The sequence below is a fragment of the Melospiza melodia genome, chromosome 2 (genome assembly GCF_035770615.1).
Source record: "Melospiza melodia melodia isolate bMelMel2 chromosome 2, bMelMel2.pri, whole genome shotgun sequence".
NCBI lineage: Eukaryota > Metazoa > Chordata > Aves > Passeriformes > Passerellidae > Melospiza > Melospiza melodia.
Genome location: NC_086195.1, coordinates 124,698,870 through 124,725,735, shown reverse-complemented (window position 1 = coordinate 124,725,735; position 26,866 = coordinate 124,698,870). Strand labels below are relative to the sequence as shown.

The 26,866-nt window shown below is 36.6% G+C and overlaps 1 protein-coding gene across 1 annotated transcript in view; it reads right to left on the bottom strand.

The window, feature by feature from the left end:
* Positions 1–897: 897 nt before the first annotated feature.
* The window catches only part of GCC2 (GRIP and coiled-coil domain containing 2), a 31,591-nt gene continuing 5,622 nt past the window's right edge, over positions 898–26,866 (bottom strand). The window contains exons 5-23 of the mRNA XM_063149865.1: positions 25,945–26,049; positions 22,671–25,133; positions 21,876–21,945; positions 21,088–21,188; positions 20,909–21,007; positions 19,215–19,334; positions 17,639–17,803; positions 17,135–17,239; positions 16,409–16,571; positions 15,769–15,869; positions 15,563–15,640; positions 14,745–14,882; positions 12,621–12,742; positions 10,885–11,061; positions 9,154–9,371; positions 7,552–7,746; positions 6,598–6,737; positions 5,627–5,828; positions 898–4,522 (exon numbers count right to left, since the gene is read on the bottom strand). Of these exons, the coding sequence (XP_063005935.1) occupies positions 4,452–4,522; positions 5,627–5,828; positions 6,598–6,737; positions 7,552–7,746; positions 9,154–9,371; positions 10,885–11,061; positions 12,621–12,742; positions 14,745–14,882; positions 15,563–15,640; positions 15,769–15,869; positions 16,409–16,571; positions 17,135–17,239; positions 17,639–17,803; positions 19,215–19,334; positions 20,909–21,007; positions 21,088–21,188; positions 21,876–21,945; positions 22,671–25,133; positions 25,945–26,049 (4,833 nt within the window). The 3' untranslated portion in view covers positions 898–4,451. The remainder of the gene's footprint in view (positions 4,523–5,626; positions 5,829–6,597; positions 6,738–7,551; positions 7,747–9,153; positions 9,372–10,884; positions 11,062–12,620; positions 12,743–14,744; positions 14,883–15,562; positions 15,641–15,768; positions 15,870–16,408; positions 16,572–17,134; positions 17,240–17,638; positions 17,804–19,214; positions 19,335–20,908; positions 21,008–21,087; positions 21,189–21,875; positions 21,946–22,670; positions 25,134–25,944; positions 26,050–26,866) is intronic.

Genomic DNA, 26,866 nt, shown 5'->3' with positions numbered 1-26,866 from the left:
TTACTATTCTCAATCTTCACTATTCAATCCAGCCTGAATCCTCAGAATGAGCCTGAGAAACACAGGACAGGAAGCAAAGGAAAGATGTTCCTGAATCTAAGATGCATCTTCTCATCCTTTCAGAACCATATGAAAAATTTTAATCAAATTCATTTAAAAAGTGGTCAGATTATTATTTCCCTTCCCCATAGCATATATAAACTTATGTGAAAGCTGTTAGAAGCTGACTGCAGGTATCAGGCTCTCTTTTTTGACCCTTAGATCCGTTTATTATGTCTTCTTTTCACGGCTTATGATCCCCTCTCTGATCACGTATTTGTGCAATAAGCATGATCTAAGAAAAATGGCTGGCAAGAAAATAAACACACCAAACCCTTGCTTTAATCAAACCAAGCATCTCTTCATCCACTGAGCTTGTAATCTTTGCACTAGGACAATTATGCAGATAAAGAAAAATTATCACAGCCTATTAGGGAAGAGGTAATGATGGCCATTTCAAAGTTGAGTGCAATTAGAAATGCATGCTGATTTATATGGTAGTTAGTACTCAAACACACTAAGTGCAATCCTGCTAACAAGGCCATTAACAGCTTCTGCAACCCTCCTCTCCTTCATGTCTAATATTGTCAGATTGCTGGTGACAATTTAGTAACACATTTGAAGTCATTTATATGAACTTTTAAATTTTTTTTTAACAACCCTAGAACAAACCAATTTTTCTGTTCACCCAGAAGAATCCATTGCTGTAGATGCCTTCCAAAGTACAGGCTGTGTATACCACATCAGATCCATAAAATCTCTTCGATACAATGGTAGACAGTCCTTGTTTTCTACCTTGCACCTGAGTACCATTTTCTCAGATAAGAACAGGCATTTATGGAAAAAAAAGTCACTCTGTTGAGTAAAGGTGAATTTTATTGAAGTGATGGCCACATGAAAAGGCCACCAAAAACATATTTCCAAACAAAATACTTATCTATCCAGACTAGCAATTCTGAAATTACTACAACAAATATATGTTTATCTCTTCATACATTTGGTTTCTCAGCTTGTGAGTGGAGACTGCTATTTGCAAGACTTCTAAGTGAGATATTTTCACAGTACCAACAACAGTACAACTAGCAGGTAGTTTAGGAGGTATTGGTGCACTGGGTGAAGCTAAGGCATAAGCCAAATGAAGCATGTATGTTTAATCTGGCTTCAAAGTCACTTAGTACAAAGTAAGGAGAATTTTTAGGCATTCCTCCACAATTTCATAATAGATCATCTCTTATCACAGCAAACAGATGGAGGGAGGTAGATGAAGAAGATTTAAATCTAGAAAATAATATAAGCCTGTATTCTCACAGTTCTACTTTGGGGAAGGAGAGTCATGAAAGAAAAAAAGCAACCTTACTCTCCAGTGTATAATTTCTAACATGGTTCCCTTGGGCCATCCTGAACCCCACATTCAACTGGCCACATCTATACAACAGCCTGACAAGTTCTCATCTTCCTGTCTTGCAGCTGGAGCACTTTTTGCTTGCACAGATGAGTCTCCCTTCCGGATGAAGGGAAAATGAAAGACATAAAACCCATTTCTAAGTCAGTGTCAGAGAGCTGAAAATTCAGCCACAGTGCAGGTTTGGGAACGCTGAATCACTCCCATTTTTGGTTTTTACTTAATATATAATCTGTATAGTGACAGCAGAATTACTATTATTATTATTATTATTTTTATTATTATGCTCTCCTAATGCTTGGGCTGAAGGAAGGCTGTTAAAAGATAAAAAATGGTCCTAAGCTCATAAACATTTTGGGCAAGGCTGATATTTTCTGTGAAACATTCTAATAAATGTGGCACTGTAAAGAAAACAAAAGGAACCAGAAAGCAAAGTCAGCACAGTGCTCTTCCAAAAAGAGCACCACACTATATTAAGAAGCAGCAGTCCTAGTTAAAACTTTAAACTGTTTCTTGAAAGCAAATCACAGCTACAATGCTGTACATTAAAATGCAAATATCTGACATAGAAAAAGTTCTCTATGCAAAATAATCCTGTTTCCAGTTCACATTCTTCTGTGCCATTTACTCAATTCTTTTAAACTTTATTTTCTTACAGTCAGTTTACTGCCATATAGGTAAGTTCTGGCAATCTTAGCAACAGAAAACAGTTCAGTAACAATTATTAAAATATTTTTATACTAATTAAGATCTCTATCTTTCATTGTAAAAAAAATATATTAATGCAAGTTGTTCACTCCATTCATAAGTACGGTACTCAAGTTTTACTAAAAACAGTGAGCATGCAGCTCAGACTTGAAAGAAGTGAATAAGCAACTGGTATTTCATATAGCCAGTGATATATGTTACTTGCACACCTTTATTCACAGCTTACAATGTTCAATAATTTACAGTTCTGAAATATGTGCATTTTAAGAGGAACTTGTCACAGCTCTTAAGCAATAGCAGAGACTAAATCAGGTCAGCAGCAAACGGAGTGTGAACTAAGTGAGACAAAGCCATTCCCTTCTACTCATGTGCTTCCATTGTTAAAGTCACAGCAGGAAGATGACTAGCACTTATTTTTATACATGTTTTAAATCTCTCCTGTTGCTGTTTTGGCATTCTTCTGAGTGACACTACCAAATCCAGCTGAATAAGGAGTTGGAATCCAGCATCCGAGATCTGGTCCAAATCATTCCATAGGCAAATGCAGAAAGCCTAAACACAGCCTCCTGCTTGCTACCTACAGACACCTAAAAGACTTGTCCCTCACACTACTGTTGATCAGTTCTATGTTCTGAAAGTTCCCAGAGGATGTTTTCCCTAGCAGCACAAACCATAAAGGTTCCAGTTAAAATATATACTGGAAGGGAAGAAAATAGAAGTGCCTAAAACAGTGGAAAGGAATGAAAATACCTAAATAAAGCCTGTTGGCTTTGTTGATTGTGTACTGAAATATATGTAACAAGCAAAAAATTAAACCAAAAGCAAACTCACTGAACAGTTTATTCTCAACATGTTGCCATTCAGCTGTTCATATGTTCAGATTAATCTCAGTCTGAAATAAGGCAATATTAAAGGAACAAGCATCTTTTCCGCAGAGCTAAGGTAGATAGGAAAGGAAGAGCCCTATTTAGTATTTGTATGGGTACCAGGGAAAGACTCTCTGTAAAACAACAGAGAATATGAAAATATGAGTGAAATAGACAGAAAGACTCTGGTTTAAACATAAGCAGGACTCAAACATGTGTATGCTTTTTAAAACCTTACAAATAAATTAAGATGGAGAAAGGCATTATGGACTATATAAGGGAACAGACAACTGAAGGTGAAAAGAGGTGCTGTGTTGATAATAGAAGAAGAGATGGTAGAAATTTATTTTTCTTGGGAAAAACCTATAACATTCTGTTGAGTAACCTGGAACAGAGACCATCTCATCTGTGCAAATATCTGTGCAAACAATGTACACACATAGGTACTTGGAGAGAATAAGATCTTCAATCATTAGAACATTTAAAAAATGCATCTATTGACAAAAGCTTCATTCTTTTCTCTCAGAAGTTGATGTTATGACCTGTGGGCTCAGATTCATTCTTTAGTGTCTTCACTATGACTAAGTCAGCGTGAGTAGTCTTGTCATCCAATTAGAGACATTGTTACAGTAATGGAACCTTTTTTCCTGGTCTTTTCCACAAACTTCCAAGCTCAGATTAAAAAACTCTAGCTTAAGCCCTTTGTCATAAAGCTTCAGCTCACTTAGGACCTCTGAGTCTTGGAGTACTATCCTAAGGCCTCCATAGATGCCATTAATCTCTGCTATAGTACCATGCCCAAGTGTGACAAGCACTGTATTTCATACAGATTTTTGCACCCTCTACATTTTGTGAACTGTTGCCTTCATGTTCTGCAAAAGCAAAATAATTTAAGAAAGACAACAACTTTAAAGCAGAAAATGCCCTGGTTCTTAAATATCTTACATTTTGTAGCCTTCACAAGAGAGGAAATAATTTAAAATTTCTAAAATGTGCAGAGAGTAACACTAACCATATAGATTAGCTAGCTGACAGTGATATGTGAAAGCAACTGTAAACACTTTTAAATGCTTAAAATCTAAACTCTAGTTATTCCAGTTAATATAAGGTCAACTTTTAAACTGATATCAAAAGAACTATCACAGGTTGACAAATTCTGTTTCCAAATTATTTGCAATGAATTTGTCACTTCTCATAGTTCTTATTATCTGTTTTAACATTTTCAGGAAAAATAGTTCACTGCTGCCAGAGCATAACATAGGACCATCTTTCAGAGCTACTGCAGACTTCTTTCTTAGTGGAGCCTAAAAAACTGAAAAAAACCCACACAAAAATAAAATCCTGTAGTTCAATGATACAACACCAACAGATCTACAGTAAGATTTCTCAGTTTTGCAGTTGTGGAATGTTTTTAAAGATGCAGTGTTTCCACTGTTTTATCGAAGTCCTGACCAGCTGTGGAGGTACGAAGCCCACCCAGAAGGCCGTGAGGTACTCTCTTCTTCACCTGCAGGAGGAAGAAAAAATACTTGATATTATCTTAGACATTTATTATGTCAGACAGTACATCATTTAATTACATATCCTTGCCCCCTTTCCTTGCCTTCATCCTTTTTCAAATGCTGCCCTCAAGCTTGGCGAGAAAGGAATTCACTCTTGGGCTGCCATAGACATGGATTATACCACCAAATCCACTTGACTTTGGGTACTTAAGAATGTCTGAAAAAGGTAATTTATCACTGTTCTCCAGAAAAATCCAATCAGTCATCATTAGAGGGCCAAAACAACATCAACATGCTTTTAACTTAACTTACATCTTGTTTTTCCAAATGCACAGCCTATCATGGGATGCAATACTTGAACACTTCCCTTTTTAATGTGATTTTGTTCACAAGTTTTAAGTTCTGATATGTACATGTGTTGCTTACTGTTTATATTAATTCTAAGATAAAGTATAAGTCAGTTGCTAATGAAGTACAAGAAGCTACAGTTACTGTCATTGAGAAGTGACAAACAATACCTTAAAGAGCATTTAAGAGAAAAAATGCTGCTGAAAGTGTCTCAGGCAGAAACAGAACACTACTGTACACAGAAATCCAGTGTTTATATCTTGTAAATGCCTAACTATTTTATATCCTTCCCTAGTTCTTTTATTTCTTCAATGAAGAGCATATTTTAAGATATTTTTAAATGTATTATATTGAAACTAATATTAGATCTGCAGTACTGCCTTGAGAGGACCACTTGAGTTATCTGTTTAGAACATCTGCAAAGAAAATAATTCAACTATATAAACCTCTATTTTGACAATTTTTTTTAAACTCTATTCAAAACATGAACACACTAAAATTTTCAACTTACCATTGTCTTCCTAAAATGTGAATGTTTCAGAAGAAATTATATTTTATGTCAATTTTATGGTACTTGTTCTGTTTATTGAAAACTGAATAGTAACTTCCTGACAAAGAAAATGGTTTTATGACTGGTTCATTGGCATTATGATACTAAGTTTTGTTTTTTCTCAAAGGTCTACACAACAGACAGCACAGAACTATATCTTTCCCTTTTCACTTTTCCTCTTTTATGTGACAATATTTTGAACACCACCTACCTTGGGCAATTGCAACCAACTTCCCCTTCTCTTCAGGGCTGAGCTGCAACATGGTGTCTATAACTGGGAGCAGCCGTTCCTTCTCGCTTCCTGATTTCAGAAATATGAACTGCAGTAGAACATTCTTCAAGTATTCTAGATTAGCCACAGACTTTTCTCTCTCTTGATTTCTTTCCAATCTTCTTATTTCATTCTTAAGAAGCTGCAGATAAGAAAAAAAAAGTAATACTGCTTGCCTCACTTAATGAGTAATTGAACAAAGGTCTTTTAAAGAGCTAAAAAATTAATTGTACAGCTTGCTTCAAAAAGAATAATGCATGTTTAGCAACATATTTAGGACAAAAATGCAGTGAAAATAAAATATGTGATAATGTTGTAAGAAATATCTTATTGACTAAAAATACCCTTTTGGGATAAAATTTGTGCAGTATACAGATACAATATCAGTGATAAAATAGTAGTAACAGTGGAACAGTTAAATAACTCAGAAATCTGATTATATTAATTTAAAAGCATATTACAAAAGAAAGCTTAGTACATATACAAATGTCTTCAGAAAGCTCACTCATACATTAGTTCATGTGTCTTCTTTTAACAGCTAAAACAGGCTACAAGAACAGGAACCAGACAATGCTTTACTTGGGAATTTCTGCTTTTATCTAAGAGAAAATAGTACAGACTCTTTACTAAACATTAAACTTTCCAACTCAAGAAGTTTTTGTAGAAGCTTTTACTCCTACACACTCCTCTCCCACTTCCCCTCAGCCAACTAGAAACTGTGGTGGGAAAAAATCCCAAAAAACTGAAGTATACTCTAGAAGCACTAATTAGACCTGTGGAATAAAAGGCCCTCCCAAATTAAATTATACATCACCAAATTTTATACACTGGGATTTTCTGACAGATATTTGGTCTAAGAAAGACACCATGAAAATTAGAGCTGTCCTCACATCTCTTGTGTGTCTGCTAACCTTTATTTGTTCCATTAGGATTGCATTGGTTGCTTCTGATTCACGGAGTAATTCATTCAAGTGATCAGCACTCTTAGTTGTTGTGTTTAGTTTCTGAATCAGCTCATCCTTGCTGAGATCTGCTTGCCACTGAGATGGTTCTGCAATTAATTGGAAAAGAATACTAAGAGAAGGAAAAAGCACTTACATCTACTTCATTACTAACTTAACATCAGAACTTGATTAATGCAGTTTCTTATGAACAGAATTCATGCAAAGTCACAGTGCAGACTTAACAGGCACCACTGCTGCTGCTGCATGCTTATTTTCTGATCTATTTCTGTTTATATATTAGAAGGAGGCTGGCAAAATAGTGCTAGAGTACCTTGAGATACCTGGTTTAAACTTATTCCTTATTTCCTACCCATAAATGGAGATTTTCGATATTTATCCATGAAGTATTCAGCAGACTTTTAAAACAGGATTATACACTACCATGTATTTTTCCGGTTTTTGGGGACTCCTAAAACATTACTTTTCATGCTGGATTTCACTTTTCTAGGAAAAAAAACTTATGAATAAAGTACTGTTCTAATAAGCCTCATTAAGATAAAGAGAAATTTTATCCTTTCACTAACAGGGTTAAATCAGCACTTAACTGTCCCTAGTAGAGACGTATCCAGAATACAAAAATTTCTGTAACAATTCACTGACTTGCTCACCCAGTCTTTTCCCTTCAAAAGCTCAGAAATACGATGTCTTTAAGTGACTAAAACCTGTAGAAATGTCCTACTGTAAGTCCTTAATCAATGGCAAAACTCCTACAAAAGTTCAGGACAGTGTAAACTCAGGGGCACTTGACTAGACTTGTCTTGCACCTAAGAGCATGAAAACACAATGAGCTAAAATATTTTGAGGGCACGAACTTCTGCAACCTATGTAGGCAAGCACTCCTGACAGCCACGTCCTACCTACCAGGCTTTGCTTCTGGTGAGTTCAGCAGTTGCTCCAAGGACTGAACATAGGTGCTGGCTGAGGACACAGACTCTGTGTCTGTTGTTTCCATACCTTCTCCCTCCTCCCTAGCCACAGTGTGCACATCAAGCACAGGAAGGTCAGTGCTCCGCCGCTCTCTCAAGGTCTTCGTTGCTGGATTTGAAACAGCTGGACCTGAAAGATACTTACTGATGTTCACATCAGAATGAAACTGAGAGGGCCATTTCCTAGGTGTGACTGTCAGAGATTGAGAGTGGTACATAAAATAGTCTTCAAAATGCCTGGGAAGGTGAAGTCAAAAGAAAAAGCCAGCTACGCACATAACATTTGTAATAGTAAAATACAGCCTTTCACCTCTGAATGGCCATTCCAATCAAAGTCTGCTTCTAAACTTGACTAGCAATTTGTATTTCAGTGACTGTGAAACCTTCATGTACATCTGCCTGAAGATTTTAGTTTTAGTGTTTTAGTTACCGTAAGAGTAACAAATATCTTTAATGGAAAACAATTTGCTTTTGTTTCAACCAGTCCTGTGGGAAGTGTAAATTCTTCTGTTTCATTACTGTGTGCATGACCCCTCTACTTCAGTAATAACAGAGCAACTTCTTAAACTGCTACTGCTGCTTGGCAAATGTCCAACTACATCCTGATTAGTGACTATACAGATAAGAAAACAGCACTTGAGATTGAACATAATAAAATCTCAAATTGGAAGAAGGATCAAATAGCAAGTATAATAAAGAGCATGTATACAAATAAAATTCTTAAAACAGCTTCCAAAACACTTTTCTTTAGCTTTACACTTCATACTTGAGGCAGATGTCCAGCATGCTCCAAAACCTGAAACATGACAAGAATACCAAATATTTTCAAAGTAGTTTCCCTCCATCTGTCTGATACTGCAGAACAGGTATCAGCAGTGCAGATTCTAGAACAGAATTAGTTCCAGTTGGAAGTGACCTACAACAAGTATCTAGTCCAACTGCCTGACCGTGTCAAAAGTTTAAACATTATCAAGGGCATTGTCAAAATGCCTCTGTTTCAGGCATCAATCAAATCAATTAATGGGAAGCCTGTTCCAGAGGATGATCACCCTCTCAGTAAGAAAATGCTTCCTAAAATGCACAGTCTGAACCTCCTCATGGCAGCTCTGAACCAATCCCACATGTCCTATCACTGAATACCAGGGAGAAGAGCTCAGCACTTCCCTCCTCACTTCCCCCACTCAGGAATCTGTAAGACAGCCATGAGGTTGCCCTCAGCCTGCTTTCCTCTAAATTAGACCAACCCAGAGTCCTCAGCTGCTCCTCATAGGACACTCCTTCCTGCCCTTAACATCACATTTGTTGCCCTCCTCTGGATGTATTCAAGGACCTCAGGATTCTGAAGCAACAGTAAATAATAACAAGGATGTATTCCTGACTTGGTATCTGTGGACTGATACAGCATGCTGCAGATTTCCCAGAAAAAGTTGCTGGTGATTTCACAGAAGCAAACACTGTAAGCACATTTTAGTTTCAGACTGAGGTACACAAATTGGTAACTAACCCATGAAAACCTGGTATTCTGCCTGGAAGTTACCTCTAGTGCTTGGTTCACTCTTGAGTTGGAAGAGCTGAGCTTCTACTCTGGAGAGTTGCTGCTGAAGTGTCTCTACTGTCTTCCTGTGCTCTTCTTGCAGGTTCCTGACCTGATCTCTGAAGTTGTTCCGGAGAGCTTCATTCTGGGCTGTCAGCTGACTCAACGCCTGGGCGTGCTCTGTTTTGATGACCATGTTCTCAGACTGTATTGTGCAGAGCCTGAAAACAGTGCATGCACAAACAGTAAGACACAAGCAGCAAAACACTGTAAGTTTTACATTTCAAAATTTTTACAGTTTGAGGCAGTTTTCAATTTTCATGCGTATGATTATCTTAGAACGATTATGTGTGCAACTTTTTTTCATTTAAAGTTCTCTTTTTACAGGGAAAATCTGAGACTGAAAAAGTTACACATTACTTATTATATGAATGCACTGTGCTATATAAACTTGACTTCTATTTCAGAACAAAAAATTCAGACATCTTTGGGAAATAATGAAAGACTTAAGAGACACTGTGGTCTAAACATTCTTAAATTTTAAAACTGCATCATGACTGTTTGTAGAATCATACAGGGCATGTCACTTATACTCCACTTCCTACAACATTTATTTACCAAGCACTTCGGACTTCTAAAAACACAGGTTTCTAAGGAGGTAAGTTTATTTTTTCTAAACCTCAACTTTTAGTGCAGAGGAGTGTAACTGTTAGCAAGAAAAATGTCAGTAACTCATCAGTTGTACTTGGTTTGGAGGTACTCCAGAAGCAAACCAAGATTCTCACAGGCAAGTAAATACATTAAATAAATAATAATATACAATATAGACATGGTATATACTAATATAATAAATAAAGTCACAAGCAATTAAATGCATTTATGGAAAAACTAATCCCAGAACTTACCCTTATAAGCATACAGACTTAAACAGAGCCAGAGCCGTGTTTAGGTATAAAGGGAATCTATTGTGAAATGGGTTGTTTCCAGAAAAATGCAGAACATAATTTGGTTGACTACAATGAATCATTATGTAGCTATCAGGAACAGATAAAACTGTACAAAGACAGTGACAAGTCAACAGTTCCTAATATCAATCAGTAATTTCTAATCAATACTTCATGTGACAATCTCTGTACCCTAAATAGAGAAGACAATGATAGATGCTTTTTGTGGAGCTCAAGTATTTGGTACTCATGTGATTTTAGAGGGAGTGATACAGATTAAACAGATTCCATTCATTTTGAAAGAAAAATTAGGCAAATTAAGCCTCTGGCAAGTATAAACTCAAAGTACAGTACTTTCTGTAAGAAAGGGGCTTGGTGGACAAGAACCGGGTATTTTGTCAGTGAACCTGTTTGCTTTCCATATAATTACCTTATTTTTTTAAATAGGAAACATCCATAAAATTTAGTAGAGTGGTACAACACAAATGTGGTGCTGGGCATTAGACTTAAAAATAGTCAGTGTGCTTAAAAAATGTTAATTTTTAGGTCTGATAGTTAAGAGGTAGAAGGTTTGCAGAAAGCTCAAATTCCCCTATCAGCTACTATCTCACTGTCATTGTGGAAGCTTCTGATGGCTTGTGAAAAACAGCAAACAATCCTTTTGAAATCCCTTTAACTTTCTCAACAACATGCCTATTTTTTGTGAAGTACAGTTATAGGCTTCTGCATGTTAAGACCTCAAAATTCAAACAAAATAAAATATCCCTATCTTTTCATCAGCAGACCATACTTTTCACGGAGTTCTGCTTCTTTTGCAACAGTCTCTTGCAGCATCTTATTGTGTCTTTCCAGCAGGGTGTCATGTTCAGACTGCAATGCCTGGAGTTCAGATGCATTCATCTGTGAATTATGCTGAGCATCTTGCAGCTTAACTTTAAGTTGATCTATCACCATTTCCAACTGTTCCCTACATGTGGAAGAAAAAGGAATACACAACATGCATTTAAAATAATTAAATTATTTCAGAACTTATATGATATCCACAACATTTTGGATAGCTCATCCAATTTGCATATTTATTAATAAATCAACACAGCACTAAGACCAAAATAATTTCAGAATGTGGCTACAGCAGAAACAATCAGATTTTGTTTCAACATAGATACAAATAAGTTTGCCACATCCCATCTGAACTGCTGGGAATGCAACTATTAGGGTAAGAAGCATGACTGATAGCACTTTCTACTTCAAGGAGGGACAAGACAGAAGGAAAATAATATATGGGGATCAAATGGGAGAAAAAATTTCTTCTTGAAAGTGGTGAGGCTTTTTTTTCATTTGTTTAGTAAATGCACGTCAGTTCAATAAGACCAAATACAGGGGACAAATGGTTGGAGTAGATTTTGAGCAAATTACTAGAAAGCAAGATCAAGTCCATAACACATAAACTCAGTTGGTCAGAAACAATTCAAAATCAGAAATATCAGGAAGAAAAAAAATCTTAAGTCACATGCATTCTTTTTCTACTGATTTCTGTGTTTATATATGCAGACCCCTCCATTATCTAATGAACTGTGTATCTCACTAATCCTTAGGGTTGATACTTGTAAATAATTTCTTTGGGAACCGTTTGTCATCTGTTTATTGTTTATCCAATTTGTTTTCAAGATGATTCTCACAAAAAAAATTATCAATACCAGAACTTTTTAAAATTCTGCAAATAAGAGAGTCAAAGAAATGCAGCTCTTACAGTTTGGATGCTTCAAAAGCAAGAATGTTTCAAAAACCCCAAACCAGCCCTAAATCCGAGTCCTCCAACCAGGCACCAGTCGCCCTCTGGTGGATGTTTGGCCGCAAATGCCGGCACCGAATGCGGGTCTGTCAGAAACGAATCCTGGCATTGCACACATAAACGCCCAGTCTGTCACCAAGGGCAGCCATCGGTGACTAATAAAAATAACCTGCACAAATTGATTGACTTCTGCAGTGAGTCGAGACATTTTCTGTAGTGACTATGAATTTACCTGGCTTATGACTGTACTTAAAGGATTTTCAGGGAACTTCTGGAAGTGTAATTCTTTCCTTCCAAGTCTTTCCTTGTATGATACAATATACAGGATTTCATAAATATGCAGTAACTGATGACTGAATTGGCTTTACCTACACCTAACCACTCACTCCTGAAAAAGTTCAACGGGAGCTCAGCTGAACTGAACCAATCTGCTCTTTACCTCTTTGGTGCAAATGGCACTTGGCTATTTCACATTAGAGAAAACCATGTGCCAAGTCTACACAGAATGTGCAAGCTAACTTCTGCTCATGAGAGTCATAAAAAACTTCCTAAGATTTTACTTGTCCTTCCAACTGTAACAATAGGTGATCTACACAAAAATAATGGCTAAAAAGACAAATCCAGCTATTAGAAACTAATATAGCACCATTACAGTAGGAACTGACAATACTTCTTCTGTTCAGTCAGGCAGTGCCACAGTCAGATTACAGATCAAGTACAAATATTAGTTTTACCTTTCTTGTTTGGCTCCTTCAGATTCTGTCCGAGCAGTAGATTTACTCTTTTGCTGTTTTAGAACATTATGAACACGAACTTTGTAGCTTTCAAATTCAGATGTAACAGATGCTTGTTCAGCCTATCACACAGAAAACAAAGCTGTAAGTTATACTATTGACTACTGCTCCCTTATTTCTCTATAATGAAATGCATCTTACAGGGAAAAAAATTAAAACCACCTGCTTCACTTCCTTCTTTAAAATAGATAATTAAAACAGCAACCACCATAACAAGTTTCTTTAGATTTTAACTGAGTATTATGTAATGTGAAACTTGAGACACTGATTTTCAACATACCAGTATTAAAAGAAAGAATACTTGAAAATTCAAAAACTGCATTCAACTGAGAGATTCATAAGCTAGGGGATCTGTGAACAGCTTTGAATGAAAGCAAAGGTGACAGAAAATACAAGAGGCGTAATTCTGTTTCTCTCCACTACTACAAGGGTGACAAAAATTCTAACGTGCCATAAAGTTATGCATAATTCTGAGGAGTTAAGTCAGTCTTGCAACAGTATTACACAGCACCAGATATAATATTCTAGTTGACTGTAAAGGTGTTTGGTCTGTGTTTTCTTCTAAATTCAGCTATTGCCTGAGTTTCTGTGGACATACAGAAAGCTGCCTCACATCACAGTAGCTTCATCCTTGACTGTACACTATACAGCAAAGATTGTTGCCACCCTTCCAGTACTCATGTTGCATATTCCTCTTAAAAAGAAAAACAAAACAGCACTAACACAGGTTTCTTTCTTGGATCTTAGGACAAGCTCATGGATTCATTAATCACTCCCATTTACAGTTAACTAAAATGTTCTCATCTCCAAGAGGAGGATTTTGGAAACTTTCCCTTCAGCTGAACTGGTGACTGAAATTCTACAGAACTGACTCAGATCAGCCACTGGTTCAGATTTTCAGAGTCTGCACATTTTGTAGCCATCTTCTTTACGTGAATCCTTTGCTTTTCTTCCTGTCAAACTGTGTGAATATTCCTAAGTCCTCAGGTACACAGTCTTAAATGTCAGCATAATTTCTGTTTTCTACTATCTGCCTTGGTGTCCTGTCCACATTGTGTTCAGAGGGAATTTTCCTTTGCTAATAGCCTTGTAATAGTATCTATTTTCCATATGTAGGGCATCTAAATAGGAAAGCTAAGCCTCCAAGAGGTTCAAGCCATGCCAATATGGAAGATCTACAACCTTGCTGATTTCACAGCATCACAGAGCAAACCACCACAGACAGGTATTGTAAGCACCCAGGTATGAAGAATACATTTGTGAAACCATGATCCATGTGTACCAGCACAACTAAGGCAAACCTCCTGTAGCAGCAATCACAAAGTTTGTCCATTTCAGTTCAGCTTTTTAAAATGTAGAAATTCTTTTGAGAGGCTGCATTCAGCTGCTGCTTACCTGCAGGATGCACCTACCACCACACCTACCATACAACAGTGCCACAGAGTAGTGCAGTAATCCCCATAAGGTGGTTTGAACATAAGAGTCCTACTATATTTTGAATCTGTTTGTCTCCAATGCAAACATTGCGTTCCAGGACCAAACAGGGTTATATGAGCAAAAAATTCCCAGAAATAATAATAAACTTCAGCAACAGTGTCAGCTTTCCATGTAGTTCAGCTACCAATTAAGAAGCTGCTCATATTTCAGTATATTAAAAGGTGCTGGTAAATATATTTTTCCCAGCTTTTTTTTTCTTTGAAGTAGTATCTGTGTTAACTGGTTATATATGAAGCAAGATATATTCAGTTTTTTCATTTTTGCTCTTTTCTTTAAAGACTTTTCTTTTCCCTGAGCATCTTAAATAAACCCTGGGTCCCCACTACCACAAGTTTTTCCCTACTGTAAATAGCAGTATGCAAGTCCAGATGTTCCACTCCAAGCGATACACATCAACCAGGACAGTCTGGCCTGTCCTTTACACCACCACTCAATACTGGGGTAATTCACAATTCCTGATAGACAAAAAGAGAGGAGTGAAAAATCTGCAAAATATTTTTGAAGAAGCAAAGAGTGCAGGTAATCCCCCTTCTTAAGCCTCTAAGATTACTTCTTCCACTGGAATACCTGGGCTGCTCTGCACTCCTCTTGCAGGGTTGCAATTTTTTGCTGGCAAGCACTCATTGTACGCTGGTGCTGCTCCGAGGATGTTCTCAGCTGCTCCTGAACTTTGTGCTTCTCTGATGTCAGTACAGCCACTTGAATCTGAAAAAGTCAGTGGAAAACTTCACTATCACAAAAACTTTTCTTATTTCTCCAAGGCAACACGCCACTGAGAACCTAGGACTCTACTACAGTAATTCCTGCACAGAAGTGGTGAATACAAAATTAAAATCCAATAAAAATAGAATAAAAAAATAGACATGGGTTACCACATAATAATTTTTAAAAAGTGATGCTGTTTAAAGAGAGAATTGAAGACATAATTACAATGCTGGGGTGGAAGCATTTAAGAAAGGCAACCTCTCCCCCTTGTCTGCTTCTTTCATTACATTCTAATCCATTTCTATTCCATATACAGATGGACAACACTTTAGATTTTTGCTGACAACGTTGTGCTCTTCTGTTCTTAAACTGAGAAACTTCCATTTTTAAAGAAACATTAAAAAATATATTCCAGTTACAAGCTTCAAACTCCACAGTCCTCTCCTTTGGTGGAAGGGGAAAGAGGAAAAAGAGAGAGTAGACCTTAATGAAATTCATAGGAAAAAATATTTGGGGAAAGCAGCAAACAGACAAAAATCATTTATGAAAAAGAACCAGTAACCTAAAAGTAAAACCAGCACCTCTTTATTCTTCAGCTTATATTCCATGTGCCCAGTACAAATCACACTCTCACTACTTAAATGAGAAGACTCATACTAACAAAAAGTGAAGTTTCTTGCCTTATAAGCTTCCACTTGCTGTTGGCTGGCTTCCAGTTCCCCTTTCAATGACGCCTGCAACATTAGGTGGTCATTTTCCTGCAAGATAAAATTACCTGGAGATTAAAAAAACCCCTCCAAACCTCAGTAACCTAAAAATTCAGCTACCAGCTGTTTTTTAAAATCTAGTTTAAAAATAGAATACAGTCATTAGCATATGCACTTACAGCTTGTTTTGAATCAGCCAGCTCTTTTTTGGTTTTCACCAGGAGTTGTTTTATCTTGGCATTTCTTTCCTCATCCTGTTGCATAGTTGACTGAAGTGACTCTAAGGCAGAGAAAAACAATTATATGCAAAGGAAACTTCCCCTGTTATATTTCCTTAAAAATGCTGGAAAATATTTTTTAAAATTCTAACAGATTCCTTAAGAGCTGTGAACAAGTAATTTACACTAACTTTAGTAAACTTTTCCTAAGTTATCACAAAGACCTTATAATAAGTGAAATGTTTTTACCTTTGAGCATAGGAAGAAATGGAATTTTCACATGGTAATCAGTAAAGTTTTATGAGTGTGGTATATCTGAATGAAACCCTTGTCAGTCATCAATATTTAGAACTTCTTCATAACTTTATCAGGTAATAAACACAGTATGACAGGAAGGTAAATTGGCTTTTAAGTGCTGAACACTGGATTAAGTGATTGATAACCTAGTAAAGGTTCATCTAAGACAAAATTGCTTTCCTAATGCAACTGTTTTAGTATTCCCTGCAAAGCTCACTTGCTGACTTGAGAAGTTGTTTCTTAATTGTATCTTTTACCACTGTTAACTATACCATAGTGACTCTTCTGTTTATAGTTTACTTACTTATTTCTTCCTGTAGGGTCTCTTGTTTCTGTTTCTGAATCCCTGTTTCTTGCTCAAGATCTTCTATTCTGTTGTCTTTATCAGTAATCTTCTGATTAAGTTCTTTAACTAGCCTTTCATAATCAGCTATTTCCATATCCATCAGTGTACTCTTCTGAGCATCCTGCAAGGTACACAAAATGAAGTTAGAGCTTAGAATTTCCCTTGCCTGCTAAGACTTTTGTAATTTTGTAAAAAACTATATTGCCCATCAGACAAAGATTTTGTCTTTACCCATATCCACAAACATCATCCATCCACTGGGTTTCCACATCCTCAGTAAATAATCTGTTTTCAAACAAGAATCAAAAACTTTGAAACCTGTGGCTAGTTCTATCAGTAGGTATTTTGTATGTATTAGTTTTTGTCATCTTCAGTCCTTACAACCAAGGCAATTTCTTAACAGTGCACTATACATGTACTCCAGACATCTGAATTCTATTCTTATTTCTACTCATTAAAGGCCACATAACCCAAGCTAAACAAACAAAAAATAAAACCAAAACCAATTCCAAAAGTACATTTCAGCTCTTCAAGCACACAACCAGGGGCAAAAGCCCTTACATTCTCTCTTTTGCAAACCTCCAGCTTTAAAAGCCTCAGAACAGAAAGGGAGGCATTCAACACAGCCAGATGGGCCAAAATCTTTGGCAGCCCATCAAGCACTAACATGGATAGCAACTCTACCTTTCTGGCCAGCTCTAGTTCTTGCATAGTTTTCTGCAGATGTTTCTTTTCCTTCTGAAGTTGCATCTGAAGTTCCTCCATTTCTCGGAGAGCACCACTATGTTCCTGAAATTTAAGTAGTTGTCAATTATGCAGTCCAATTTCAAAACAGATGCCAACATCTTTCTATACTTAGACACACACACACACACACACACATACACACACACACACACTTGTGTTGTACAGAGATAGCTGATCCCTTTCTTAGGAAATCACTGTGAACCAGAGAAAAACCAACAATACTGTGAAGTGGTTTTCACATTCTGTACAACTACACCTAACCTGAACTGACAGCCTTGCAAAGTTCTTTCAATGAATAGACCAAGTTTTCAAAAAAGTCAAGTAACACAGAGGGAAAATGCAGAACCTGGTCTATGCAAACACAGTTTACAAAGGTCTAACAGAAATCACATCCACTGAAAGTATTGCTTCAGCCCATTTACCATCTCTATGAAGTACTACCTTTGTTTTCTGCTCTCTTAGAAGTTTTTCAGCCTCTAGCTCTTTGTCAGCCTTTGCTTTGGCTCTTTGTATCTCCAGTATCTGAGTTTCCAGCAGCATAGCATTACTTTGCACTGTTTCAACACGAGCCAGGAGGTCTTCATTAGCAGAGCGTAACTGATCATGCTGAAATTAGCACAGTAGAATGGTAAAAACATAAGCTGAATTTATGTGCAATGTTGACAGATAAAATGTTTTCTGTATTTAAAAAAAATACCCAACACTGATTTCTATCCAAATCCCTTACAAACACCACTCCTAGAGATGAGTCTTGTCCAGCTTAATTCTTTTAAACCACATTAATAAACAGGTGAAATTAAAGCCATTAGCACATTTTGGTTATTTTGTTCAGTTAATTTGCCCAGCTTTCTATAAAATGGCAAGAATCAAAATAAATCTGAAAAAAATACTCAAAAACTTAAGCTTTCTGCATTATCACCTTCTCCTTGCAACAATACAGTATTTCAAATAAACACTTCAAATAGAGCTGCTGTATTTATAAACAAATTATCATACTATTAACTCCTAAAAGAGGCTGAACTGTAAACTTTGACTGAACCACTAAGTCTTCCACCAGAACAGAGTGAGAACTCTACTGCATCAGGCATACTTTTGCACTGCCTTTAACAGATTTAATTTTGACATTTTCAATGATGTATCCTATTCTTTATTTTGCCTTTTAAGAATGAGGTAAAAGTGAAAGATGTCAACTACCTAACCAGCATTTTATTTACAAATTGTTTAAAACAAACTTGAAAAATGCAAAGCCTACATAATCAGCAGAATATATACTATTATTTCTTATTTCTTCCTATTTACTAGGAAGAAATTTACTACTGCTTTTTACTACTGGCTTGTGTTTATAAGGAAACAGTGGCCTAGGTGGATCTCTGGAGTATGGGGCCTGGGAGTTTAAATCCTAAATACCAAACCCATTGCAGCTAGCTCTGGAAAAATGTGTCTCACAGCCCCTTAATTACTATTTTAGACTCTTCTGAATGCCACTATAGTACTCTCCAATGCATCTTAAAGTCTAATCCTTGTGAAAAATGCAAAATTCATAACAAATTTAGTATATTTAAACGTTTTGTTGAGTAAATAAAAAAATAAAAAAACCAAAGCCAAATTTTGTTGAAGAAATAGAAGAAAAAAATGTCTCAGTTAAAGGTTACTGCACTTTATGAGAAGTGTAGGTGTGCAGTCAGGAGAAACACTGCAAGTTTGATACTTGCAGCAGAGCTGTAGGTCCAAAATCAAGCCAGAGATGATCTGCTCTTTTCTGTGAGTTGACCTGGGATAAATTCAACTCTTTTTATTGACAAAGTCAGACATTCTAGATATAGTTATCTATGTCATGGCCCAGGTAAGGTATCAGATGTTGAAAAGGAACAAACCACTCTGAATTTCAAGTTACTATTTAAAACACATGTAGGTTATGAAACTAGAGTAACAATCTCATGATTAGGACTTGCACCCAATAGGCAGAATTAATTTTTATGGTACTTATCAACGGATCAGACCCACATACAGAACTGACCTGCTCAGATGACACCTGTAGCTGTCTTGTGAGGTCCTCTATCTGATGTTCCAGATTATTTGCTCTGTCTTTTTCAGAATCCAGCTGCTCTCCTTGCTTGTCGTACTCCATCAAAAGATTCTTAACACATACAAACACAAAGGCATAATTTTTCACAAGATGTACTGCATAAGCACATTCTATACCTCTGAGGTGTGTTTACCTAGTATTACATTACATGAGCTGTCCTACTGCAACATCAGCAATATCAGAATGAAATTAAAGCTATCATTCCATTGCAGGCTCTGGGAGAAAATCCTTTGAGTTCATGACATTCTAGAATAATTCAGGTTGGAAGACAGCTCAGCAGGTGTCACCCTCCTACTCAAAGGAAGGTCAGCAGTGAGATGAGACCAGGATGCTCAGAGCTTTGCCCAATCATGTCTTTCCAAGGACCTGCCTCCAAGATTGGAGATGGCTACTCCACTAAGCAATCTATTCCAAAGCTTAACCATTCTCATAGCATGAAAATGTTTATTCATTTAAACAGTTGGAATCTCTCCTTTCAATTGAGGACTACTGTCTTATCTTGCACCGCCATTAATAACCTGACTCTCCTCTCTTCATAACGTCTTTGTAGGTACTGGAAGACTCCTATCAGGCTCCCTCAAAGTTTTCTGCAGGCTGAGCAGCTTCTCATCACTTATTCCAGTCCCTTGACCAACCTGTCATCCTTCCACTGAAATCACTTCCAGTTATCAATGTCTTTCTTGTATTTGGGGGGAGAAGGAGGAACAACAGTCAATGTAATACTCTCAATGATGCCACAGAATAATTTAGATGGGAGATGACCTTTAAGATCATTGAATCCAACTGTAAACCCAGTACTGCCAAATCCACCACTAACATATGTCCTTAAGTGCTGTGTTTACCTCATCTACTTCTATATAAAGTGCTTGCTGTGTTTACTTATCGTACTTTAAATATCATCAAGGAGGGTGATTCCATTGCATCTCTGTTCTAATGCTCAAGCACTCTTCTTGTAAAGAAACTGTTCCTAATATCCATCTAAACTTCCTCTGGTAGAACTTAAGGACATTTCCCTCTGTCCTATCTTGTTGCTTGAGAGAAAAGACTGATCCCCCCCTGACTACACCCTCCTTTCAGGTATTTGAGAGAGTGATAAGCCTCCCCTGAGCCTGCTGTTCCCCAGACTACCTAACCCCAGTTCCCTCAGCTTCTCCTCCTAAGTCTTACAGGGAACAGCTTTCTCCTGGAGAAGCAATGCTGACTCATCATCTGCTTCTGCTTCATGTGCCTAGATATGTGCTCCAAGAAGACTTGCTCCCAGGAAATTACAAGTTTGTCTTTATCATTTAAGGATTTTCAAACTGATCTTCAATTTTTTTACTTCTCAGAATTCACAGGGATGTATGTTTTGCCTAGCAACACATTGCTTGGTATGCATGATGCCAAAGTCAAAAGAGTTAAAAACAGCATTCCAGTAGAAAGGAAGTGTCTCACTTTCTTCTGACAACAGCTGCATGGTTCCCTTAAGAGAACCTTACACTTCTTGATTCTGGTATTTAACTGTACAATTTCTTTTGTGAAACATAATTGTGCAAGTAAATAGCAATGTATATCCAGGCTAGGCTTCAAACCCAAAGTATTTTCTGACAGATTACTGTCTTTTGTGAATGCAGCACTATTCTTACCTTATAGCTTTCAGCTCCTTGAATTACATCTTTCATTGAAGCAGACAATTGATCTTTTTCTGATCGAACGAATTCCAACTCTTCCTTCAGAGTCTGCACCTTATTAAAAAGAAGTGTGTGCCATTAAAACAAAGCCCTCCATGCAAAATCTTCTTCATATTAGGAATTAGTCAGGATACCTCTTTTCGGCTGGCATCTAATTCTTTCTTGGCTTTCACAGCAACCACTTTAATTTTATTTAGCTTCTCTCCTTTTTCAGCAGATTCTTTTTCAAGCATCCCTAAAAGAAATACATAAGAAAGTTAAAAATTACACCCTTCCATTTCTTCCCAAGAAATGAAATTAAATGAAATTCAATGAGAACACAAACATCAGCATGACTTTAAAACCAAACAAAATATAAAGGATGGGGTGGTGTTGAAGTGTTTCATTCAGTCAAACATTTAATTTGAAGCTAAAACATCCAGACATACAGAGAACTTAGGGGCAATCTTTCCCTGGACAATCTTTCCCTGTTTCAGAAGCTTCCATCACAGTTAGGAGTGATATTCCTGTCTACTTCTACATAAATTTAACAACTCAGAAGCATTTTCCTGCTCTTGTGTTGGGATAACTGCAATAAAACAACAGTAGATTTGGCACTGTTGCTTCCCTTTCCTTCTGGTAGCCTTGGGGATTCTTACTGATAAATTTCCCACATTAAAAAATAAAGATTAAATCCACTACACTGTTTATAGACAGATGTACAGAAAAAGAAAAAGCCTTAAAATATCAAATCATATCCAATTAAAAAATGCTAACATTTTAAATTCCCAGTGGAAGGAATACTATAGGAAGATGCATTAATATCCACTTCCCCATCTTCCTCGACTTGTGGAAATACCGGACAATCATGCAAAGAAAGAAAAGGTAACAATCCAAAGAAGCCAGATCATTTATATAAAAGAAAAAAAATTGAGAAAGATACCAATTTTCTCTTGAAGCTCTGCTACTGAAGATTGCTCATCAGCTTTCTCAGTCATTGTTTCCATTAAATTCTGTATTATAAACAAAGATATAAGAAGTATTACAAACATTTCTTTGTGGTACCTGTTTTGTCCCTAACAAGCCACCAGAAGTTTCAGCTGCATCTCAAACTGTCCATGTTCTTACATGGAAGAACATTGACCAGGAAAGCCTTTATGAGCAGCTTTGTATCAGCTTGATGAAAGTACAGTTATGCTAAAAGCAGAACATTCCAATCTTTTAAGAGCTGCTTTCCATCCAGTTGCAGAATGAGGGTGTCTCCCCTTTTTTATCCTGTCCAAGAATAAAAAAGGGGAGACACCCTCATTCTGCAACTGTCAGCTTTACAAAACCAGCAATTCCCAAGACCTGAAGCTAATGCAGATGAAGTTTTGTTTGAGATGGAACCGCAGAAAGCTAGAGGTGAAGGATTATGAGGTTAGGTAGTCCATCTAGTCAGTTGATTGTTTCAAGGGATATTGATTGCAATAAAGGGTCAAATACAAGCAACTTTTGTCAAAAAAGCATTATGATTGGTTTTGTTTCATTTTTTTTTTTCTGGGGGGAAGAAGGGAATTCTGAGGCGCTAGAAAACTCAGAAATATGTGCTTTCTACAAGGGAGACTCACTTTCAGGCCAAGGGGAAAAAAAAGGAAAAAAAAAAAAAACAGAAAAGAGAGAATCGAAAGTATTTTTTGAACCTTAATTTTGAAGACTTTAGAGGTTTAGTCTTTATACTTCAATAACAAAATATAACCTTTAGAGAACTCAGTTCGTCTTTCACATTTCTAAGCTCAGTTTCCTTCTGTTCCAGAATGAAATTTAAGTCGTCTTGTTTTTCAGATCCTTTTTGCTGTTCTTGTATTTGATTTTCATAAAGAGCAAGTTTTTGACTCATCTCTTCAGTATTAGCTAAAAGATCTTGATTTTCAATCCTTGTTTTTTCACTGGCATTTCTCAACTCCTGGATATCATGTTGAAGCGCTTCTTTTTCAGACAACACTCCTTCCAGTTCTTCTCTCAAAAGATTCTTTTCTTTTTCAAAATCCTGAATCAGGGATCTGTGTTCCCTATGTTGAGCTGCATTTTCTTCCTCTAATCTCTCAACTTCTCGCTGCAAACTAATTACGTCCTCCTCCTTTTGATGAGCAAGGCACTGCTCTTCTTTAATTTTTGACAAGCATTCATTTGCAATTTTTAACAAGTTAAGAGAATCATTTTCTTCATTAGAATCTGAAATGCTGAACCCCACTTGCTCAAGTAAGTGGTATAGCTGAGTTCTTACAAGGGATGTGTGCACTTGTTCATTTTCAAGTAATGTTGATATATGGTCTTTTTCTGCAGTCATCATTTGTAGTTTCTTTTCTAAGTTTTCAGACTGCTCTTTCAGTAGTGAACAACTATCTTTTTCAGACGTAGTCTTTCCCAGCTCTTCACTTAATTCACCTTTTTCCTGAATGAGTTTCTTATTTTCCTCATGAAGAGTGTGCACCTCAGATGAAAGCCGCTCTTTTTCATGCACCAGAGATTCAATCTGTTTTTCTAATTGTTCTAGCATTTGAGCATTTTCACCCTTAGAAATGAAAGCTTCATTCAGTCTCTCTGTTAATTCCTCTACCTTTTGCTTCAGGTCATTATTGTCCTGGTTAGCACAATCTACTTCTTGCTGAAGTTCCTGCATTTTAACTTGTTTTTGCTTGCATGTTTCCTGAAGGGTTTCTCTCTCTTCACTCAAGCATTTCACATCATTTAAAATATCCCTGTTTTGATCAGTAAGAGCAGTGATCTTCTCTTCCAGTTTTCTTACAGTAATCTCTTTTTGGTCAACGGAGCTTGCCATTGCACTATTGTCCTCCTGAAGACTAACGATTTTACATTTAAGTTCTTCTGTCTCTTCTGAAAATTTTTTTACTTTTTCCTGGAGGTGATTTACATTTTCAAGAAGAACATCCCTTTCATTGAAAGCAGCCCGGAGCTTCTGTTGCAGTTGACTGACATCAGAAGCTTGCTGTTGTTTCATTGATTCCAACTCCTGGCTGATCTTTCCAGCAGATTCACCTAGCTCAGCCTGTAGAGTTTCCATTGTTTCTCTCAGGCTGTTGTAATTGGACACTGCTTCTTCTTTCTCCTGAGTTACTTTCTCAAGTTGTTCTCTAAGTTCCTGCATTTCAAAAACTAATGCCATCTGTTCTTTTTCAGAACCAGATAATAAAGTTTCATTTAGTTCAGAAATTTCTCTCTGGTGCTGATCTTTCAGAGTCTGAACCTCTAATTTGTGCTCTTTTGCAGCAGTTTCATAGTGCTGTCCTGCTGCTTGAAGCTCCAATTTTAGTTTTTCAATTACACAGCAGTAATCTTCTTTAGTAAGCTGCAATTCATTTATCTTAAAATCCAAGTCTTCCCGCTCATGAAAGTACTCATCCTTCATACGATGGATTTCCTCTTCCAGTTTTGTCTTGACATTGCTCATATAAGTTAACTCATCTTTTAATATACTATGTTGGGACTGGAGTTCTTCTAAACTATGCTCCAGGTACCTAATTTTTTCCTCCATTTTTGCTTTTACACAAGGTTCTTCTTGTGTATCTGCAACATCTATCTTGTTTTCTAAATTTTTATGTAGCACTTCTCTCAGCTGCTCCAAGTCATATTCACGCTGGTCAGTCTGAGCATGCATTTCATCCTTGGCATTTTTCTCTGCCAAATTATGCTGCAACTGATTTATTTGATTTTGCTTTTCTTCATTTTCTTTAGATGATATTTCAATCTGATGCATTAGTTCTGACACCTCTTCCTGATGAGCAGTTTTTAATTTTTTAAGCTCTTCATTCAGATTTTTTATTTCATTATGGTAACACTGAGAGGTGCTTTTAATAGTTTCTTGCAGATTTGTCACTTCTTTGTTTTTCTCTTCATTCACAGCTTCCAACTGCTTGTTCAGACACAAAATTTGCTCTTCATAAGTAGATTTAATTCTTTGGACATCATCTTGTAATCTTTTAACTTCTTTTTGACTATCATTGTAACATTCAACCTGTTCCACCAGCTCCATTTGTTTCCTCACTTGTTCATCTAATTCCATTTTCAGCTTTTTTAAATCCTCATTGTGCTTGCATTCTGCATTTGCTAATTCACTCTTCAGAGCTTTTATTTCTTCTATAGAGTCAATTCTTGATTGTTCCAGTTGCTTCTGTAATTCTCCTGTTTTAGCCACTGCAGCCTAAACAAACAAGAAAATTATTAAATACTGGTAATTTAGCACACAATATTTCCAAGTAACTGTTTACAATGATGAATTAGAAAATGTAATAGTCCACAGTTTTAAAAACTGTTATAGCTTTAAATATCTAACTGTATCAGGACAACTCAATTCAGAAGACACTACAGAGAGCATGAGAACATTTGCAAAATGAGAAAGGAAAACTAAGTCCTAGATCATGTTTACCAGCATAATTTCACAAAATGGTCACGACACACTTCAGCTTTAGCAACTATTCTCATAATGCATTAAAGATCAGATTCATTTTAGAGCATCAAATCCAGGTATCTGGAATATAACAATATCCATCAATTGCAAGCAATTCAGTCTTCACTTTATCATTAATTGAGATTATTGATATAATCTCAATATAATATAGGTGCCTTGGCTGACAGGCCCTTTCTTATGAATATCTAAAGGTAAGCCTCACATGAATATCTAAAGGTTTACCTTGTAAAGGTAAACTCGTGCTCCCATGGAAAGACAGAGCTGACTGACTGAAGCCTATGTAGGCTTTTAATGCACAGACTGAATTCTTCTTGCAGCTGTGGATCTAGACAGCAGATACAAGATTTTTTTATTTATTACTATAAACTAGGGGGTACAGAGAAAATATGCTTTAATATATACAGCCTTTAGATTTTTAAAGAATTTTTAAAGATACAGAACACAAGTAAGTGAAGAAAAAGATTAAAATTTGATACACAACAAGGAAATGTAGAAAATAAATAAAATTCTGAAATATTTCATGTTCTATGGCTCATTTCAGTACCTCTGCTTCTTGCTTTATTTGAACATTTTCTTTTTTCAGAGCTATGCACTGCTGCTGACTTTCAGCTTTTTCCAGAAGCACCACATCCAGCCTTTCTGTGAGAGCCTAATATTAAATGAAAAAGAATACTGAAAGCAGGGTTTCTTAATGATGGAAACAGTGTAGAAACTCACATATAGATTATGACACTTTTTGTAAAATAAACACATCAGTCGGCAATTTAAAAATTGCTTTCAGCCCAAATAAAACTGATATGAAATAGGGAGACTAAAAAAATGATTTTGGGTTCTTTTAAAAATTGTACTTGTGATCCGCCAACTTTTGATTACCAGGTGATGGTGGTGAAGTTCCCTTTCTGCAGAAAAGAGACCTCCATCCAAATTATTCAAAACAATTCTCTAATTGAGAAATTCCTCCTCAGTACCAATTTTCGCTTTCGTATGCTATGACCCTTATCTTGAGAAAAACAGATCCTATAATTATTTCTTGTGACATACCACTGGAATTATGTGTTTCTAATCTCATCAAATAATTGATTCAGAACTTTTCTAAATGGCTAAAGTCTTTCTGCAATGGTCACTCCAAAATAAATAAAAGCTGGTCTAACCAGCCAAACAAGGAAAAGTCTTGCTGGGGACATTTGCAGAGTCACAGAATAGTTTGGGTGGGTGGGGACCTTTAAAGGCCATCTAGTCTAACTCCCCCTGCAGTGAGCAGGGACATCTTCCACTCCATCAGGTGGCTCAGAACCCCATTCAATCTGATCTTGAATATTTCCAAGGGTGGGGAATCTACCACCTCTCTGAGCAACCTCTTCCAATGTTTCACTGCCCTCTCTGTAAAAAAATAAAATCTTCCTTATATCTGATCTAAATCAACCCTCTTTTTGTTTAAAACTCCATTATCCCTTGTTCTATTGCAA